Source organism: Neoarius graeffei, chromosome 21 (genome assembly GCF_027579695.1).
Source record: "Neoarius graeffei isolate fNeoGra1 chromosome 21, fNeoGra1.pri, whole genome shotgun sequence".
NCBI classification, from domain to species: domain Eukaryota; kingdom Metazoa; phylum Chordata; class Actinopteri; order Siluriformes; family Ariidae; genus Neoarius; species Neoarius graeffei.
This window is the reverse complement of record NC_083589.1, coordinates 14,923,801-14,937,702: the sequence shown is the minus strand read 5'-3', so window position 1 is coordinate 14,937,702 and position 13,902 is coordinate 14,923,801. Positions and strand designations below refer to the sequence as shown.

Genomic DNA, 13,902 nt, shown 5'->3' with positions numbered 1-13,902 from the left:
CTTTATATAAAGACTTTATGTTGTTAAGCTAGAATATATGTTATATGTTATAGGTTGTTAAGCTAAAATATAGCACAGGTATATTTGCAAAAGCTTAAGTCATGTATTCATGCTGTGTGTTTTGGTACATTTCTAACAGAATGCAAATCATAATACTATTTCAATTTCAGTCAAACTATACTGTATGTGAGTCATGAATTAAAATGCATGTACATTTAAAATACACTACATGGCCAAAACTTTGTGGACACCTAACAGTGATGATCAGGTGTCCATAAACATGTGGACATATAGTGTAGTTCCATTTAAATACTAAGTACACCTAAGTCAGAGAAACTTTTTAATTGTTAACTTTTTTTAAAATAAAATACTTTCATTTTAGCAGGTGTACATAAGGTGGGACAGCTATGATATCAAACTGTTCAGAATGGGCCACCCAGAATAATAGTTAACCCTAAATAAATTTTCCAATATCCATTGACATATGTTTTGACATAAAATGCTCTGAATACAGCCTAAGTGCCCCTCAAATAGTGACAGCAACTTCCTAGCATCCATCATTTTGGCTTAAATTCTTTTCACCCTTTTCTCTCTCCTCCTCTCTCTCATGCTCTCACTTTCTTTTCCTAACTGTGCTTCCTTCCCTTTCCCTTTTAGATGCAGGATGCTATGGGCTATGAGCTTCCCTGGGTCTATTTTGTCAGTCTCGTCATCTTTGGATCCTTTTTCGTTCTAAATCTGGTTCTTGGGGTATTGAGTGGGTAAGCAGCATGCATGTGCATGTGCCATATGTGTATGAATGTGCGTTTATGGACTCTGTTGTCTAGCCACAGAGTAGAACAACACTTGAACTTATGGAGCATCTTTCATCTGACAAGGAGAAGGAACAGAGAGCCAGAGAAAGACAGATGTTTCATTCATTAAAATGAAAGGCCCATTACATTGTTCTTAGCCAGTCATATGCTAATCATCCCTCTCTCTTTCCATTTCTCCATCTCTCCTTTTTGTCCCTATTCCCAGGTGAATGATGCTGTAGGGAACGCCTGGCCATGGCTTTATTTTGTTACTCTAATCATCATTGGCTCATTTTTTGTTCTTAACTTGGTTCTGGGGGTCCTGAGCGGGTAAGAGACAGATTATCATGCAGACAGAAAACAGCTTGGATTACCTGATGAGAGATTGGAATCTTAAATAAGCCAGAATAAAATAAGATACAAAAAAAGAAAGCAATCTAAAAAAAATGGTTAAAATAAATTATATCGATGCACCTTTTGGAAAGTACAAAAGAATGTACAGAGATAATTGATACATTAGAACTAGGAATCCTCCATTTAAAGATGAACTAGAAGATACCACAAGCATGATAACTTTTTCATCTGTTAGTTATTTACACCAACATCAAAAACCTAAATGATATTTTAGATTACTATCTTTATCTTTAAATGTGGGTGGTAGCCTTCAAATACTTGGCATGGTGTCATTTTGATATTTCCTCATATACAAACCGGTATGTTTTCCTAAACTGAAAATAAACATTTAAAATCTGGGTTCCTCCAGAAGAAAATTGCGTTTATTGGTCATTTATTTATTGAGGAAAATGATCCAATGTTACAGATCTGTGAGTGGCAAAAGTATGTGAACCTCTAGAATTAGCAGTTAATTTGAAGGTGAAAGTAGAGTCGGATGTTTTCAATAAATGGGATGATAATCAGGTGTGAGTGGGCCCCCTGTTTTATTGAAAGAACAGGGATCTGCCAAAGTTTGATCTTCACAGCACATGTTTGTGGAAGTGTATCATGGCACGAACAAAGGAGATTTCCAAGGACCTCAGAAAAAATGTTGTTGATGCTCATCAGGCTGGAAAAGGTTATAAAACCATCTCTAAAGAGTTTGGACTCCACAGTCAGACAGATTGTGTACAAATGGAGGAAATTCAAGACCATTGTTACCCTCCCCAGGAGTGGTCAACCAACAAAAATCACTCCAAGAGCAAGGCATGTAATAGTTGGCGAGGTCACAAAGGACCCCAGGGTAACTTCTAAGCAACTGAAGGCCTCTCTCACATTGGCTAATGTTCATGAGACCGCCATCAGGAGAACACTGAACAACAATGGTGTGCATGGCAGGGTTGCAAGGAGAAAGCCACTGCTCTCCCAAAAGAACATTGCTGCTCGTCTGCAGTTTGCTAAAGATCACGTGGACAAGCCAGAAAGCTATTGGAAAAATGTTTTGTGGACGGATGAGACCAAAATAGAACTTTTTGGTTTAAATGAGAAGCGTTATGTTTGGAGAAAGGAAAACACTGCATTCCAGCATAAGAACCTTATCTCATCTGTGAAACATGGTGGTGGTAGTATCATAGTTTGTGCCTGTTTTGCTGCATCTGGGCCAGGATGGCTTGCCATCATTGATGGAACAATGAATTCTGAATTATACCAGTGAAATTCTAAATGAAAATGTCAGGACATCTGTCCATGAACTGAATCTGAAGAGAAGGTGGGTCATGCAGCAAGACAATGACCCCAAGCACACAAGTTGTTCTACCAAAGAATGGTTAAAGAAGAATAAAGTTAATGTTCTGGAATGGCCAAGTCAAAGTCCTGACCTTAATCCAATCGAAATGTTGTGGAAGGACCTGAAGTTCATGTGAGGAAACCCACCAACATCCCAGTGTTGAAGTTGTTCTGTACAGAGGAATGGGCTAAAATTCCTCCAAGCCAGTAGGCGGGACTGATCAACAGTTACCGGAAACATTTAGTTGCAGTTATTACTGCACAAGGGGGTCACACCAGATACTGAAAGCAAAGGTTCACATACTTTTGCCACTCACAGATATGTAATATTGGATCATTTTCCTCAATAAATAAATAACCAAGTATAATATTTTGTCTCATTTGTTTAACTGGGTTCTCTTTATCTACTTTTAGGACTTGTGTGAAAATCTGATGACTTTTAGGTCATTTTTATGCAGAAATATAGAAAATTCTAAAGGGTTTACAAACTTTCAAGCACCACTGGAAATAAAATGAAGTCAGACCAGATTAGCAATCCAGAGTATAAAGACTTGGTAATGCCAGACCAAGGTACAGAGCATATACTTTGCGCTGTGTGTGAAGAGAGTCCTTATACGTTGCACACTGATGAGTCTGTAATGAGAAACAGGTGTTTAGTGTTCTGGAGATTCGGAGTGGTGCGTGGTGGTCATGTTTGAAGATCGCTGCACATTCTGGTAATTGAAGTCTTGTAGGTGAACTACAGCAGACCTGACAGGACCCCCACCCCCACCACAAGGAGCTCACCCTGGGAGTGATTCTTTCCTTTGGGCTACCTCGGGGTCAAGGAGCTGTGTTTTTTTTTTTTTCAGGGTGGTTTGCATGAAAGTTTTGACAAAGTGGGGGGTCTAAGATGTCCTTCACTTGGACACAACTGTGTTCCTCAGGGCCATAGCCTTCCCACTCCACCAAATATTCCAGGTTGCCTCATTTGCGGCGAGAATGGGGGATACTGTGAATGTCAATGGGTTGCCCATCCAGGATGAGAGGTGCAGGAGGTGAAGTGGAGGGGATATTGGTGGCTAGGGGTCCAAAAATGGCAGATTTTAGGCATGATACATGGAATGTGGGTGAAAGATGGCTGTGTTGTGGCAGGTCAAGTTTGTAAGTGAGATTGTTTGTTCTTTGTAGAATTTTGAAGGAGCTGATGTACTTAGCACTGAGTTTTTTGCAGGTTTGGTGTTCTCTGATGTCTTTGGTGCATAGCCAAAACTATGATATTGGTGAGAGTTTCTCCTCTATGATGGGTGATATTGGGAGAGTTTCTCCTCTATGATGGTCCGCAAAGTGCTTATATTTTTGTGCTACTAGTTCTAAGTGCTAGTGGACACTCCCTCACATCTGTTCACTCCATCTGTACCATTCATCAACTGCAGGTACATTGGTGGGGGGAGTCATCCCACAGAAAGAGGGGAGGTTGATAGTCCAGTGCACATTGAAATGGCATAAGTTGGGTGTCAGAGTGTCTGAGTGAATTCTGTGCATATTCAGCCCACAGCAGGAACTGAGCCCAGTCTTTCTGATTTTCTGAGTAGCGTACTCTTAGGAAGTATCCAGTTGGCTCTTTCTGCCTGGACTGAGAGTGATAACCTGAAGTCAGACTTACTGATACCCCCAATTTGTCCATAAATTTTGCCCAGAACCATGATGAGAACTGAAGCCCCTGATCATTGATTGCATCCTTGGGGATGCCAAAGTATCAGAATACATGGGTGAAGAGGAGTTCCCCTGTTTCAGAAGCTATAGGAAGGCCTGCTAATGGGATGTGTCTTAGAGATTTAGAGAAGTGACTGATGATGACCATGATGACTGTATTCTTTTGTGATTCGGAAAGATCAGTGATGAAATCAATGGTGATGTGGGACCATGGACATTGAGGTGTGGGCAATGGCATGAGTTTCCCCCCTAGGAGTGACCAGGGCTTGAGCTCCTGCTGAGGAAGATGAGATGAATTTGTTGATGTCCATGAGTATGTTCGGTCACCAGTATTTAGCTTTGTGTAGTTGATATGTTTGTTGCCTCCCAGCATGTCCTGTGGCAGGGGTAGTGTGTGCCCAACTGATAAGCTATCCATGCAGATATGTGGAACATACGTGAGGTTGGAACTCCTGACTGACTTGGGGTGTGTTAGGAGTGCCTGCAAAACAGCCACTATCAGCTAGGAAATGCAAGCTTCCATCTCCCCAGGTCGCTGCTGTTGTTCTCCTAAAAATTGTCCCTGTGTGGCAAAGGCAGCCTGGATTATCTCGTCTGCTACAGCCATGAGAGGGTAATGTATTCTCTCAAATAAACAAGCAACAGTTGGATGCAATTGCGAGTGAGTTTAATAACAGGCTGATAAACAAATCCATGATAAGGCAAAAGCAGGATCACAAAACAGGCAGGGGTCATCTGAGGCACAGAGTATCAGAGGCAAAGACAGCAGGGATAATCTTAAAAAAAAAATTAAGTCAGACCAGAGTAGTAATACAGAGTATAAAGGCTTGGTAACATCGGACACAAAGTACAGAGCATATACTTCACACTGAGTGTGTGTGAAGAGAGTCATTATATGTTGTGCAGTGAAGAGGCTGTAATGAGGAACAGATGTTTAGTATATTAATGACTACTACACATTCTGGGAATTGGAGTCTTGTGTGTGAAGGGGAGGAGACGTGACCGACATAAAGCACTTTGTGCCGCCTGGCTTGAAAAGTGCTATTAATAAAGGTATTTATTATTATTATTATTATTATTATTATTATTATAAGTGAGGCTGTGGGCCAGATTTGATCCACAAGCCATGTGTTTGACCTATGTAATATAGAAGTTTCTCAGGAGAAATTTTGTCAGATGTCAGGTAACAATACTGAATAATAGTTTGCCCTCAATTGCCTGTGCTATTTACATGCCAGTCTAAGGTGACTAGAGTCTTCCATGATGCACTTTGTTTTTCTGAGGCAATGCATGGTATAAATGTCCTGGATTGCTGGGAGCCTTATGCCAATGATCCTTTGAGCTGCTTTTACCACCTTTTCAAGGTGCCCTGTGCTGTGCAGCTGCCATAGCAGGATGTAATATACCCTGTGAGGATGGATTGCACAGAGCACCTGTAGAAACTGGTGAGGAGTGTAGTGGAAATCAAGGCTTTCCTCAGATGCTTGAGGAATTGAAGGTGTTTGTGGGCCTTTTTAATGGCAGCTGCCATATGCACTGTCCACTTGAGGTTATCACTGAGCATGACCCCCAAGGAATCTTGTTTTGTATTGGCCACTCTGTTGTCATTTGCCATGACATAGGTGTCATGACATTAGTGCACAATAATATAGGTGAATACACTCCTCTTGGGAGTGGATTGTGGATTGAAATCACACTAAAAAGGAAATATATATTTTAACGATAGTCTTTTTGGCTAGAAAGTGAGGGAGAGAATGAATTATAATATTGCCCACCTGATGCCTGTTTGTGATTTCTATTAATTCTCTCTCACTCTCACTCTCTCACTCATAGATTTCTTGTTTTGTGTTGGCTTTAAGCCCTAGTGTGATTGTGTATTAAATTTTTTTTATGCTTTGGTAATGTTTTCTTTTCTCAGTCAGTTGCAATGTCTATGTGTGTACAGGTTGATTTAAGTGGTCAAGTTGGGTTCTGCTATTTTAGTCATTACAAAGATTGACAATATTCGGATTAGAATTCTATTTCTGCTTGAAGCTGTGGAAATGGCCTAATGAAGTAGTAACTATGGTAATGACAATACAGTGGCCAACACAAAACAAGTATTATTGTAAATAGCAGAACCCAAAAGTTGGGTTCTGCTATTTTAGTCATTACAAAGATTGACAATATTCGGATTAGAATTCTATTTCTGCTTGAAGCTGTGGAAATGGCCTAATGAAGTAGTAACTATGGTAATGACAATACAGTGGTCAACACAAAACAAGTAATATTGTAAACAATATTTACAATACTTACACAATACAATCTGTAATTCTTAAAATTAAATAATTTTAAAGGTCCTCAGATCCATACGCAAACTGATTTCAAAAGCCACTCCCCCATGGCATGGACTGGATTAATTTCAACTTTATGTGTCTGTTTGAATTTCAACGTTGCTACTAAACCTGTGAAGGAAGCAGAGAAAATGTCCTTATGTGCAGCACTTCTCATCAACAGAACCATGATGAAAAGAATGGGAATGAGTGGAGCCAGGATCGACTTGTAAGGCATCATTCTCTGACATTAGGGACACGGCAGACAAAAATTGTGCACTTCAGCTACCATGCCTGGCCAGTGGAACCTTTCCCAGATCTTCTCCAAGGTGTTATGGGGCCCCAAGTGGCCTCCTAGAGGATAGGTGTGGGCCAGGTACATGATGGCATTAATCTTAGTGCAGGGCATGATGAGGAGGTCTCAGGGTTCATCACGGCAACTGTAGTGGTAGGAGGAAGTAGGCAGTGAGAAGTGACTGGTTGGGATCTTGGCTAGAGCTCATCATTGTTGTCTTCTCCATCTGGGGTTCCATTGCCTCCTCTCCAATATGGAGTGGAGAACCCTGTCCTGTTTCTCCCTACTAGCAGGGGCACAGGCAGATCTGGGAAAAGCTCAATGGTTAGTTCACTTCTTCAGCTTCCTACCTGGACCTCTGCAGCAGAAACCTCCCTCATGTCCCTATGCACACAGGTCAACACCATGGTTCCACTGGGTTGCACAGCTGCAGGTAGGACTGACAGATAAACCAAGGTGATGGTGCTCCCTGAATCAAGCACAGCCAGCAATGGCACTCTATTCAGCTGGAGGGTGATGTTAGGTGTGCTGGCAAGAAGGGCATTGTGTACTGTGCAGCCAGCTAGCCAGGACTTGTGAACTAGGGGAGGTGAGTGCCTATCTTTTTCAGTGGGCATAGATTCATCTGGAGGTGAGGTCAGTTTTGGTCCTGTGACCATCTTGAAGCTGCAAGAGCTGTATTGGGATGGTGGTGGAACTCTATGTGGGGCTTGGAGTTCTGTCTCTGTCTCTCCCCATGGTGATGGTAGCCAGAGCACAGTCAAGAGTGACAATCATAAGCCATGGAGTCTTTGCTGTCGACCTGCCCATGGCCCTCCTTTCTTCTCTGGGGAGTGCACTCAGAAACTTGTTGAGAGCGACATGCTCAATGATTTCTGCAGGGGATAGTTGTTCTGGCTGGAGTCACCTCTGAGCAATGTGCAGGAGCATGTCCATTTGACCACTTGGCTTCTGGCCAGGTTGGTAGGCCCAATGATGGAACTCAGTGGTGGCTTTGGTGGATGACCGCCCACAGCAGGACAGGGCTTCTTCTTTGAGGGTACTGCAGTCCTCTGCATCTTTGTTGGACAGCACATAATAGGCCTGCTTTGCCTCCCTGGTGAGCAGTATTGCTGGGGCACAATCTTGTTGGAACCAACCATCTTGAATACCAATCCTCTTGAAAGTGTCCAGGAATGCCTTCATTGGTGGTCAACATGGTGCACTGGACATCTTGGGCAGGGCTGGAGAGGGATTGCAGTGGCTGGAGCAGCATGTTGAAAGTCAGCAGCTCCTAGGTCACTGCATGGAGGCAGTGAGGCATCTCCTGGGAGAGCTGGGATTGCTGGGGACTGACCTTGAGGAGGGTCCAGGTTGAGGGGGTTGGGTCTGGGTCTGATGCCTGCATTCTCCACCAGTGTTGCACCCTCTAGTGCTTGGGATAAGACAAATATAGACACAGGAGGCAGGATAAAGGTGCAAGGAAAAGTGCTCTTTATTTACAAGTGAGGCAGGGAAAAGGGTAGAAGGAGTGAGTGCAGTTTTGGTGCAGGGTCTTGGAGCTTGAGTGGAGGGATGAAGAGAGGATGTCCCTGGAGGGCTGCCACTCACTAGAGGCATCAAGGATGGGAGGCACTTCTGCTGGTGTAATGGACAGCATTGTCAGAGCTTGTATCTGGAGGCAAAAAAGAGAGCAAAGCAGAATTAGTCCCACTTTTCACCATCCTCTTATTCACAGGTCTGGAGAAGTGCTGTCCTTTTGCATCCTCCTAGTGTCTAGTGGAGGGTGAGTGGGAGTGCTAATCAGTGAGCTCCAGCCACACAGGATTAGGTCTCCCCACCCTTCTGTGATGTGCTCAGTATTTATCAACAGTGGTGCTGGAGCAGAGCTGTACTTTCAGCACTGTTGCAGTAGGGACATCAAGGTGCTGTCCTTTCAGCACCACCGTGGCAGCATGGCAAGGGGCACTTGCGCTGTTGTATGCTAGGGCTGCTGGCCCACCATTGTCACAAAGGAAACATCTACATATAGATACAGTACCAGTCAAAAGTTTGGACATACCTTTAAATTCAATGGTGTTTCTTTATTTTTATTAATTAAAAGACATTTCATGTCTTAAAGTAATGATGGACTGTTGAACTTTGTTGAGCAGTTCTTGACATAATATGGATTACTAAGATTGTGAAAAAGGGCTATTTACTGTATTTTTATTATTTACTATTTCCAGTTTGATGGTCTCAAAAGCACTTATAAGGCAAGAAATTCCACTAATTAACTTTTGGCAAGGCACATCTGCTAATTGAAAAGCATTCCAGGTGACTACCTCATGAAGCTGGTTAATATGATATCACTTATGTGCAAAGTTGTCATCAAGGTAAATGGTGGCTACTTTGAAGAATCTAAAGTATGAACCATATTATTTAAAAAAATTTTGTTTACCACATAATTCCATATATGTTCCATGTATAAGTTCATAGTTGTGATGTCCATATTCTACAATGTAGAAAATAGTCAAAATACAAAAAAAAAAAACCTCTGAATGAGTAGGTGTGTCCAAACTTTTGACTAGTACTGTATATACATATTCTATATACATAGTAAATTTATCAGTACCAATATCATTGTTTTCAGATATTAGATATTGCTACATGATTTCTAATTTCCTGGAATCAACTATTCCTACCAGTGCGTCTCTCACCACTTATATAATTCTAAACAGTGGCATTGTTCTGTTTAATGTACTGCTCCTGTTTTCAGTGCCGTGAAATGCAGAGTATTCTCAGTCCTCTGCTCCCATCTACTGGTAAATGTTGGTAGCGTTTCGTGTTTAAGGAATCGACTGATGATGTTATAAGCATTGGACGTTATTCTACTTGGGAAACAGAGCATGGTGCTCTACTCTTGCTTGACGATTCTAACGTTACTTGTTAGTGTGCTTGCAAAAGCACACTATTGTTCTTCTTAAGTTTTATTTTTATTATTATTTGTTTTCACCCGTTTTTTGGATCCACTCCTCCTCCTAGGGCTTTCGAGATAGAGACATCGTTCCAACGCTGAAACATAGGGCCCGATCTGGAATGGTGTGCTTGTTAAAATGGTTGCACTACCCTTTGTCGTTCGTTTGGTATTCTCGTTTTTCGGCAAAATTCCGTGCTCGTTAGGCGCGCGCCCAAGGCGTGCCTTCAGGTGCACATGCTAAGGCGCGCAGGACTGACACCGTTCTGCGCAAGCGCAACACAATCGCACTAGAAAGCATGTTCAAGCTGCCAGTGTAGCTGCAGAATAATACAGCCTACTCTGCCCCTGGCAGTGACGGTCTCTGCTATGCCATGTTTAGACAACTCCCTGACGACGTTTTAGAAATAATCCTTAAGCTGTTTAACAAAGTGTGGAAGGAGGGTACATTACCAACGGCATGGAAAAGATTAATAATCCTCCCATTTCATAAACCTGGTAAAGATAAAAGTGATCCAGGTAATTATAGACCAATAGCCCTCACCTCACACCTGGGCAAATTAATGGAAAAAATGGTTGTGACTAGACTAAACTACTATCTAGAATATAATAATTTACTCCATAGCTATTAAACGGGATTTAGAAAACAAAGCTCAACTATAGATGCACTGGTCAAATTCACAAATGAAATTGAGAAAACATTGACTATGAAAGAAGCGATGGTAGCAATTTTCCTGGATATTGAAAAGCTTATGACATAATGTGGAGAGAAGGACTATTAATCAAACTAAAAAAAATGGGCATCGAAGGGAAGATGTACAACTATATTTTAAATTTCCTATTACAACGCACCTTGAGGGTTAGAGTTGGGGAAGCTGTTTCAAAGGAGTTCCCAGTGGAAGGTGGAATTCCGCAGGGTAGTGTGATTAGCCCAATTTTATTTAATATTATGATTAATGATATTTTTGAGAAATTGAACAGAATGAATGATGGTCTACTTTATGCTGATGATGCCGTCATTTGGAGAAGGGGGAATAATATCCCGCATATCACTAAAACAATACAGAAGGACTTGTATATCTTAGAACAATGGGGAGTGGAGTGGGGTTTTAAGTTTTCTGTGCAAAAATCACAAGTGTCATACTTCACAAGGAAGAAAGTCCCAGAAAACCATGAAGTCTTACTTTACAACCACCCGCTCAAAAGAGGAGAAGGTTTCAAGTATCTGGGTCTATGGTTAGACAACAAACTCACCTGGAAACAACATATTGAATACATAGAAACAAAGTGCAAAAAGGTTCTGAACTTGATGCGAATGGTTTCTGGTCTTTGTTGGGGAGCAGATAGACAATCTTTACTCAATATTTATAAAGCGTTGATAAGGTCAAATATTGATTATGGTTGTATAGTGTATGGCTCTGCTTGTAAAACATCCCTCTTGAAACTCGAAAGAGTACACTCAAGGGCCCTGAGAATAGCCCTGGGTGCTATTAAGACAACTCCCATTAGTGCCTTACTCTCAAGTTCCGAATAATAGCACAGTTGGGAATAAGAGTGTAGGGCGGCAAAATGGGCAAAAATTAATAAGAGTGTAGGGTGGAAATAAACATGCAGGCCGGAAAATTCTCGAGTTTCGAATAATAGTGCAGTTGGGAATAAGAGTATAGGATGGCACATTAGGACAAATATAATAAGCGATAAGCACATTTGTAGTCTAGAAAATTATGCTGAACAGATCTTGGAGACAGGGCGGCACGGTGGTGTAGTGGTTAGCGCTGTCGCCTCACAGCAAGAAGGTCCTGGGTTCGATCCCCGGGGCCGGCGAGGGCCTTTCTGTGCAGAGTTTGCATGTTCTCTGCGTGGGTTTCCTCCGGGTGCTCCGGTTTCCCCCACAGTCCAAAGACATGCAGGTTAGGTTAACTGGTGACTCTAAAGTGAATGTTTGTCTGTGTCTATGTGTCAGCCCTGTGATGACTTGTCCAGGGTGTACCCTGCCTTTTGCCCATAGTCAGCTGGGATAGGCTCCAGCTTGCCTGCGACCCTGTAGACGGATAAAGCGGCTAGAGATAATGAGATGAGATGAGATGAGATCTTGGAGACCAAATATCAATTGATATTTGAAAAAACCAGACAAATCATATCATGGCTGTCAAAATTTCTTGTTCGTGTTCTTTTTATCTAAAACAAAAAGAATATCTGGATACTAGTAGAGTACTTTTGCTTGAGAAACTCAAGTATGCAAATTGCTTTAATTTACCTTTATTTAAGGTCTTAAAACATCAAAATTCTAATTTAAAAATGTCAAAATTTTATTACAGAGGCAGAGGAAGACTTTATTGCACCATTTGAATCCAGCAGGTGAAAGAGCATGAACCGTTAAGTCTTCATCCGATTCTTCAACAATATCACAATTAGAATATGAAGGGATGATCAGCCAATAGATACAAATGCCTCTTAATTCCAATTAATACAATATGACTTAAGGAAAAAGGCTATATCTTAATGCTTTATTACTTCACTTCTGTGTTTAGTCCCAATCAGTGATGTACGGGGGATTTGGAGAAAATTTTTTGACATGACCATGTCAAAAAATTGTCTCCGGTTCCCCCGTACATCACTGATTGGGACTATTCTGTGTGCAGATATGCACTACAAAATATATGTACATAGCCAATGGACATACACACTGTTTTTAGTCGGCACACATCATTGCATTGTAATTCACTTCTATGCTATTATATCTCAAGAATATGCTACCTTATGGAACTGGATGGGTGAAATTCATGTCAATTTTCGGTGGATTGAAATCGAACATAGATACCGTTGTTTACCACCGGCAGTGTTGTTGGTGCATAGGCGGTGCTTCGTTGTGTCTGCGCATGTGCGTAGTGAGTCGTCTGTGTTCAGGCGTTATTTTCGCTCATTCGTCACACGTGCTTGTATTGACAAATAGAATAAGCGTGTAGGCCTGAATAAGACCGTGCAGGCGGGAATTTTTCGCAAAAATAAATAGCCGTGCATGCACGGTTATTCGGAACTCGAGAGTACAAGTGGAGTCAGAGGAAACTCCACTTCAGTCGCATTTTGCAAAACTGTCATTGACCTACTGGGTCAGACTTCAGTGCAGCATTGACAGTCCAGCCATATCAGTGCTCAAAGACTGTTGGGAATATTCCAAAGAAGCTAAGGGATTTGGATGGAATATTGATGAGTCTGCGAGAGCGTTTGGTTTAAAAAATCTTAAGTTCAGCTCTGCATTGGCTATGAGTAGTGTCCCCGCATGGATCCTCCCTGCTCCAGATGTTAACACAGAATTGCTTACAGCGAAGAACGATCACTCTAACGAACATAGCTTTGCAATACATTGTAAAACCTATTTGACTTCTACATTCTATGGTTACCTACAGATATTTACAGATGGTTTGAAAGACCCTCAAAATGGTCAGTGTAGTATAGGAATCTATATACCAGAATTCAAGAGGACCTATGGATATCGATTGAATAACTTTTTGTCCATATACTCAGTAGAACTAACTGCTATAATTACTGCTTTGAGATGGATTGAAGAAGTCAAACCTTTAAAATCAGTCATATGCACAGACTCACTCTCCGTTTTGCAAAGCTTTATCTCTGGAAAAGCAGTAAGAGATGATCTAGTTATTGAAATGAAACAGCTATTGGCTCAACTCAGAAATCTTGGACTCACCATCCAATTTTACTGGGTACCAGCTCATACGGGCCTCAAGGGTAACGAAACTGCAGATAAAACTGCCAAGGAAGCTTTAGGTCACCACTGTATCACAATTCACGTACCATTAGGAAAAGGGGAAGCTAAATCTTTTATTAAAGCAGAAATCATGAGTAGATGGCAGGACGAATGGGAGACAGACTCAAAGGGTAGGCAGTACTTTAATGTGCAACATCAGGTTGGTGGGAGAAGAATCACTTCAGTGGGGCTTGGAAGAAGGGAGGAAGTTACATACACACGGTTGAGATTAGGGCACACTGGTCTCAACGCCACACTACATGTCTTGGGGAAAACTGATGGGCTTTGTGCTGAGTGTCAGGTTAAGGAAGATGTAGAACACATTCTTTTCTACTGCAGGAAGTACAATGATCATAGGACAAAATGGTTAGAACAAGAAGGAGATG

The 13,902-nt window shown here is 41.7% G+C and overlaps 1 protein-coding gene across 1 annotated transcript in view; it reads left to right on the top strand.

Moving 5' to 3' along the window:
• Positions 1–13,902, top strand: part of cacna1c (calcium channel, voltage-dependent, L type, alpha 1C subunit) — an 880,695-nt gene that overhangs the window by 305,831 nt on the left and 560,962 nt on the right. Inside the window, exon 8 of the mRNA XM_060902748.1 lies at positions 658–761. Within this exon, the coding sequence (XP_060758731.1) occupies positions 658–761 (104 nt within the window). The remainder of the gene's footprint in view (positions 1–657; positions 762–13,902) is intronic.